The sequence below is a fragment of the Frankliniella occidentalis genome, unplaced genomic scaffold, assembly GCF_000697945.3.
Source record: "Frankliniella occidentalis isolate FOCC.00 unplaced genomic scaffold, Focc_3.1 Scaffold3859, whole genome shotgun sequence".
In the NCBI taxonomy this organism is placed as follows: Eukaryota; Metazoa; Arthropoda; class Insecta; order Thysanoptera; family Thripidae; genus Frankliniella; species Frankliniella occidentalis.
The window spans coordinates 1-7,449 of NW_026270912.1; the positions used below are offsets into that span (position 1 = coordinate 1).

At 59.5% G+C, this 7,449-nt stretch overlaps 1 protein-coding gene across 1 annotated transcript; it reads right to left on the reverse strand.

Annotated features, from left to right (window-relative positions):
* Positions 1-958: 958 nt before the first annotated feature.
* LOC113210613 (uncharacterized) lies at positions 959-7,443 on the reverse strand (the record flags this gene model as incomplete). Its single annotated transcript, XM_052276656.1, has 4 exons — positions 6,122-7,443; positions 5,686-5,974; positions 4,330-4,493; positions 959-1,133 (listed from the first exon to the last, which is right to left on the reverse strand). Coding segments are annotated over exons 1-4 (1,626 nt in total), but the record flags the coding sequence as incomplete, so codon positions are not given.
* Between the last annotated feature and the right edge of the window lie 6 nt (positions 7,444-7,449).

Genomic DNA, 7,449 nt, shown 5'->3' on the forward strand with positions numbered 1-7,449 from the left:
ACAGAGCACTCAGAATATTGAGAGTGTCACTTAGAATTTTCAGAGTGTCACTCTCAAAATTCTGAGTGCATTTTCAGCAGTGGTACCGTTAATAAGGCGAGTATAAACGTCCCCCCGGACCGTTGGCCTTAACGGGGGTTATTGGCAGCGACTGTCTATGAATTTGAACTTTAAGCGGCCGCCACGCCACGCTGCTACGCGCCCTCTCCGCCTTTTGCAAACCAAATGACAAGTCGGCGGCGGTGGGGTGGGGCGGGGGAGAGGGCGTTGGCGCTGGGCTGGCATAGCGGCAGCAACAGCCACTTGCACCTCTATCTTAATTACTATTGAAAACTCGTTTCCCGCGCGCGCGTGTTGTCGTGGACCTGTGGCTTCTCTCCTGGCTAGCACCAACACCAGACGTGCGTGACTTTACTTATACAATCGGGAGGCCCAATGCTCGCTATGCGACACATTTTCTTTTCAGCCGGTGGTGGTGGCAGTGGTGCCTTGGGTGCCGTGTGTAGTATGAAAGTACTCGTCCACATCCCGACCAGCCGGGTCCGTCCCGCGGGGTACGGTGTTTGCTATGGCCCGGCAGCAGCAGCAGCAGCGCATGTCTGTCTGGCGCGCTTCCAGCGGGTCCGGGGGGCTGTCCGGGCTCCGGGCGGCACCACAACTAGGCCGGGGACACGTTCGATACGGCCAAAACACACCTCGCACCGCAACGCCGGCGAACGGCGGCGGCAGAGGCATGTCGCGGCCGGGTGACGGCACGCGGAGCGCGGCGGACCGGCAAATGTGGCGTACGAACAACGCAACAAGTGGCAAAACAACAACAAAATAATGCCGCAATTTTTATCATTTCGAAAACTCTGCGTTTTGCAGCGCCACGCCGAAAATATATACTTTTACAGCTGTGTGCTAGCGCCATCACTGCCAAGGGGAGAGGGAAGGGGGGACCGCAACTACAACCTACCTGCTCCCGGGCGAGTAGACCGGCCACCAGCATGGGCTTGTAGAACTCGTCCAGCAGAATCCGGAGGTCGCCGGCAAACTTCTCCTCCGTCTCGACGATCTCCTGGATGATCTCGCGCCGCTCCAGGCGCCGCTTGGCGCACTTCCGGCACACGAGAGGCGCAAACATGAGCCCGCTGAAACACAAGCAATCCGGTAAGGGTCGGTGCACAGGAAAAACAACAAACAAGTAATTTCCTAGAAAGAAAACAACAACTTCGGAACAAATTAATGCCATTTCCATCTAGTACAATTTCATCAAATACAAATTTGTCAGTTGCAAAAAAAAAAAACTTTTTTTTTTTTTTTTACAAATTTGCACCAAAAAAGAAGGGCTTTTTCATTTCAGCTGCAGATATTTTTGCATTCTCAAAACAAGAAATCCGAGAAAATTCCGGAAAATTTTTAACCCTGCTCTGGGGAAGTGTTGTCAACGCTCTCTTGGAAGAGCGCCGCCGCAGCCGTCACGTCGTGGTGGTGGGGTCCCCGACCGCGCGCAGGGCGGCGGTCCCGCCTTCGCCGCCCCGGCGGTCCACATTCGTGACCGGGCCCTTATTTTGTGAACACGCGCCCCTCTCCGCGCGGCGCTCCCTTCCTTTCCTTCCTTCCCCAAGTTGTTGCCTGGCGCGCGCGCATAACGGAGAAATTCCTTCCCCCTCTGCGCGAGTGAAATGTCGGGTCGGGCGCATTGTCTATTAGGAGGGCGCGCGGCGCACGGCGAGGCGCAAGGGCTTTTGTCCCCCCCGCGCACGTACGTACGTGGTACGTACGGACGGACGGACGGGGCGGGCCCGTAATAACCGGAAACCCTCTGCGGCGGCCAAAGCTTCTGGCGCCGATAAGGGAACTTGTGCTCCCTTCGCTCTGGACCGTAAGTACTCCTGCCGAGGGCGGGCGGGGTGTGGAGTGCGGCTTAGTGCCAGCATAATAGGGAATACCCCCCACGCAATGATGTTTTTAACAACGAATTCACCGAGAGATTATTAAAAAAAATATTTGAACCATTTGATAAATTAACTTGAATTTTAATCAAAAAATATGTCTTACAGAGTGGCCGCAAAAACAAAAGAAAAAGAAAAGCGGTCGGTCGGTTGGACCTCCCCTGATGCGGATGTAATTGTTAAGGAAACGAGGGCCACGTTTTATACAAAACGACAAAAACAACGCACTCACACGTCATTAAAATAAGGCTCCCCATCCAAAACCAATCTGAAGAGGCCCCGCCACGCTCCACCACGCCCCTCGGACAAGGCAAGAGCAGCGCCGCAGAGAGTCGCGCGGCTCCTCCGCTCTGGTCGGGCGACCGCAGGCCCACACCTCATTGCCCGCCCCGCCCCGCCCCTCGGTCACAGTCTCGCCACCGCGGCTTCGATCTGCGGTCAAGCTGTGAACCGATAGTCGTAAGGCGACGTGTGCGTTCCGGGTTCCCCTATAGAGGAACACCCATGGAACCTTGGAACACCTGTTATGGAACACCTCTCTATACTCCCCCTATACTCGTCGTAAAACCCCGATATGACAGCAGCAAGCACAAAGACTGGTGGCCGGTGCCCGGTGGCCAACAAAAGAAGTGCAAGGAGAAGTTTTACAGATTTTGCTCGCGCTCTGACTCCGTCTATCTCCACCACCACCACCCTACCCTCTCCCCTTCTATCCATTTCCCCCATCGCACCCCGGCGCCGCCCGCCCTGCCCTGTGCAGGACTCGACCCGGCGCGGAGGGTCCTGCACTTTGGGAGAAAGTGAATAACAACGGCAAACACACACACACACACACACACACACACACGGCAGGGCAGGCAAGTCTGTGTGTGTGTGCTCGGAGGAGCCGTAGCGTGGCGTCCTGGACCGCAGCAGCCCACAAGGAGCGCGTGATCCCGACGGGTGCGCGAGTGCGTGATCAAGCGTTATTGCCGAAACCAGACCACGCGCGCGCGCGCCAAGCGGGAAGATATCGGCGTTTCGTGCAGCAGCGCACGGACCGACCCTGCCACAGAACGTCAATTTTATTGTTTTTCTTTCTCTAACGCACGACCCGCCGCGGCGGCGGGGCCGTATGGCGCGCTCGCAACCGCTGCTGCGCGCTCGCGCTGTTTTTACTTGTAGTCCCATCTAGTTTTGCACGCAGGTTCGCATCAGAGAATCAGAGAGTGCACGACAGTCCGTGCGCGCGTTCAGCACAGCGACGCTCGCGGCTGGTAATGTTGCTGCTGCTGCCCCTGCTGCTGCTGCTGCTGCTGCTGCTGCTGCTGCTGCTGCTGCTGTTGCCCCTGCTGCTGCAGCTGCTGCTGCCGCTGCCGTGGGCGCGCGCCCGGTCGGTCGGTCGGTGCGCGCGTCCCGATATGGGCAGGCCGGCCTACGCTCTGCTTATTTGCAGACGGCGCGCCAAACGTTATTCGCAAAGACTGAGAAATGCAGGCGCGACGACGGCGTCGCGTCTCCTTCCGCTCAGCGAAAACAAACACGACAAAAAAAAAAAAAGAAAAAGAGGGAGCAGGAGGGGGAGAGAAACCGGGTCAGCCGCCGGGCACCTCTTTACTATGTCTCTGCAAATAAAGCAATTAAGCGCGGCGTCCCGCTCCCGCCGCAGCAACTCTCGCGGCTCTCGAGGTGAAGGTTAAAGCGACACTGAACGGCCGCCTCGGCCGCCATATAGCCGGCCGGCGCCCAACATGCTGCTGCTGCTATACTACTCTAGGATAAAGTACCGCGGTGTAAGGTTTATGTGATGATTGACTATCGCGGCGACTGTGAGTGCCACACTAACAATATAAAGTACTAGTGACATACACTAAATGATGGTGATACATACTAATTAATTGTTAACCGCACAGTTTTGATTTTTAGGCACTCCCCACCCAAGACTGTCTCTACCAGAAGAAGAAAACGTACCACTATCCCTCGCTCCTCTTCTAGCTTATTTTCTCAATTGTTATTTGGACAATCTTGGCGAGGAAAAGCACGAAGGCGAACGTGAAAGAGAGGGGGTGGGGGTACTTTAATTTGTAGAGCAGGTAGAGCTGTAGGCCCCGTTGGGTGCTCGGCGGGTCGGGCAAGGAGATCGCGACGGGCATCGCCTTCGTGCGGGGAAGGTCACGCCGGAAGCGAAAGGGACATCGCCATCGGCGCGCGGGGCGGCGCGGGGCGGCAGCCGCGCTCCCGACACCCAAAGGGCAGAGGACGACGACTACGACGACGACGACGATGGGGGAGGAGAAATTTTCGCACTCGCAAAAAGGGCAGTGGCGGCCACGCGGCTATGTGCGACTCTCTCGTGCTTATCGAGCAGCAGGCAACAGCAGGCCTATCCCTTTTCCTTTTCGCACATGCTCACCTGTCGGTGACCTGCGTCTCCACGGGCATCTCGCAGTCCTCGCAGCCGTGGCGCTGGTCGCGCTGGTCGGCGGGCAGCTGCTGCCACCGCGCCCTCGAGGTCCGCGACGTCTCCGAGCCCACGCCCGAGTCGTTGCGCTCGATGTCGGCCGCGGCGCGGCGCACCTGGAACAGCAACAACAACGACATGAGCACCACTAAAAAAGGATCATCACACGCCTTGGAGCTAACGGCGCTGCTGCTGCTGTAGTCCGGAGTCTACGCGTGTAGTATAAAGTCGTCTTCAAAGTGTAAGACGTTTAGAGCGCGCGTCTAGGAGCAGGCCATGTGCGCGGATGAGATGTCTCCTTCACGGCGAACAAGACCCGCGACGGGGGAGCAGAGAGCCGAGCAGCCGTGCGACGGTGCTAAACGCTGAAACGGGTTAATCTCCCATATGCGCCAGACGAGGTCGCGCCGTAGAGAGGAGGGTTACTGCGGCGTCACCGTTACACCCGCGAGATAAAAAGTAAACGCCGCCGCATGTGAGGCGGCCTTTAAAGCGTCTGCCTCCGCGACGACCCCGAATGCACGCTTGGAAATATAGGCACGTAAAAAACAAGTTAAAAAGGACAAATATATATTTTTTTGAAATGAAGAAAAGCTGCTAAGCAAATTCTGCCAAAGGTAAAAAAAAACAAAAAAAAAAACAAAACAATTTCAAAAATACAAAAGTGTTCCTTCAAATAGTTTGAATTCCCCTGAAATTTGGATGGACGGCCCACGATCGAGATCTTACCAATGGATGCAATGCATGTAATTCATGCATGAAGGAGAAATTTCACAATTCGACATTTGTCTCATGCGCCATGGCACTGCAACCCCCCTCCATTTCCCTGGTCATCCCCTCGCACTGCGACGCGGATCTGCTTTCTCTGCGCGGGCGTTGAAAAAACCAAGAGGCGAGGCGGCCGCCGGGTCGCATGGACCAAATAAATTACTCTCGCTAGCAAGCTTACAGACGGCCGCCGCTCCGCGGGGCGCTCCCGCCATGTCGCAGGAAAGACGCAACGGGAAAAAAGAAAGAAAAGAACGACAGCAAAATAAACCGTTTTCACACTCAACCAATCAAGCAGGCACCTTGCTTTGCGACCGGCATGTCCGCTTGCTATGCCCGGTCGGCAAAAACATCGCACCTGGACGTTAAGGTAATAAGCGGAAACAGTCGTGTCGGACCCGGAAAAAACAAGCGGCAGTAAAAGAGGACAACACTGTCTCCTCTCCGGTAGCACCCGCGCGGTAGCGCGGTGAAAGGGAAGGGGGCGGCGGCCCTCAAGGGCGCCGGATGCGCCGACGGACAGCCGACGGCCCAACTCACCTTACTGTCTTCGTGCGCGTCCGCGGCCATGAGGTTGACGGAGTCCTCGCTCGAGTCGCTCGTGTTGCTGAGCTGCGACACCCGCGAGCTGATCTCGGTGAGGTCGAGCGACGTCTGCCGCGAGTGCTGCGGCTGCGAGCCCTCAGAATCGTCGCCCTCCTCGCAGAGCCCCGTGGAGCCGCCGCCGCCGAAGTACATCTCCTCGGAGGAGGCGGGCACGATGCCCCGGTCGCGGGCGTCCACCAGGTAGCTCAGGATGTCGTCCTTGGAGGCGCCCTCGAAGATGGACCTGACGGCAAGAAACAAAGAGGTTAGCGTGTTTTCGCAGGCCGCCCGCGTTGAAGTCTCCATGGCGCCTGCCGACCCCAGGGTAGGCCGCCCGCCCCACACCGGTGCCGAGCGGCGCGGCTGGCCGCGGGCCGCCAGGCTGACGTACCTGCAGCACGCCATCTTGTCCTCGAGCGGCGGCGGCGACAGCGGCAGGGGCGGCGGCACGTCCTCGTCCTCGTGGTCGTCGTGGTCGGTGATCTCCTCGTAGATGGGGTCGCGGATCATCTCGTAGTGGTTGAAGTCGTCCTTGCCCACCATCACGGTCACGTCGTCCTCGGCGCTGTTCTCCGTGTCCACCCACACGTAGAACTTGGAGCGGCCCTCCTCGCGCTCCGTCCTGGCGGCGTGCTCCGCGTCGTGACGGAGGCTCAGCACCTCGCGCATGATGTCTGCGCCCGACTTGCCCCGCGAGGCCGTCGAGGACGACGACGACTTGCGCTGCAGCTGCTTGTGCTCCGCGTCCGACTCGTCGAAGCTGTTGCTGCGGCTGCTCGTGGCCGAGCAGGGCGGCGTCGGCGTGGCCGAGGCGGACGACGTGCCGCCGCACACGTGCGGCACCAGGTTGCGGCGCACCGCGTCCACCGGGTCCACGCTCTCGGCGATCAGCAGGTTGATGGTCTCGTTGGGCTCCACCCGCTTCCGGCTGGGCGTTACCAGGGTGTCCACAGTCGGCTCCGGTATCGCTGGTGCTGTCCGGGTTGGTGTCGCCGGGGTCTTTGGGGTTGCCGGGGTTGATGGGGTTGCCAGGGGTACTGGGGTTGTCGGGGTCAACGGAGTGCCCGGGGTCGCAGGTGATTGCGGCGTCGATCTTAGGACGACGTCCGACGCGTCCGCAGCCAGCCCGATCCTGACAGTCATCTTGGTGCTCGTCCGCTTCTCGTCGCTTTGGTCTCCGATCTCGACACGACTGCAGTGGTTCTGGTGGGCGACGGGGATGACGACGGGCTGCACCGGGGTCGCCGGGGTCGAGGGGGTCGTCGGGGCGCGCGTGCATGTCCTCGCGAACGACACGGACTGGTAGTCGATGTCGCCGGCCGGACTCGCGCCGCCCACGCTGATCGTCACCTTGTTGCCGGCCGGGGCGACGGGCGTCGACGGGGACATCGGTGGCGGTGCCGCGGCCACACCGTCGGTGCGCGGGGAACTGCTGCCGCCGTCGATGAAGATGGAGGTGGTCCGCTGCGCCAGCGCGTCGATGTCCAGGCTCGGGGGCTCGTCGAAGAGGACGTGCTTGATCTCGAGCCGGTGCACCTTCACCTCGCCCGGCTTGAGGCCCTGCGCTCGGCCCTTGGCGCGCGCCTTCTCCTCGAAGGCCTTGGCGTTGCTGCTCGTTCGGCCGATGGGGGCGGGCCTCTCGCCGAGTGGCGGCGGCGGTGGTGTCCCTTCCGCGGCGAGCGGGGTTGACGACGACGGCGGTGGTGGCGGTGGGGGTGG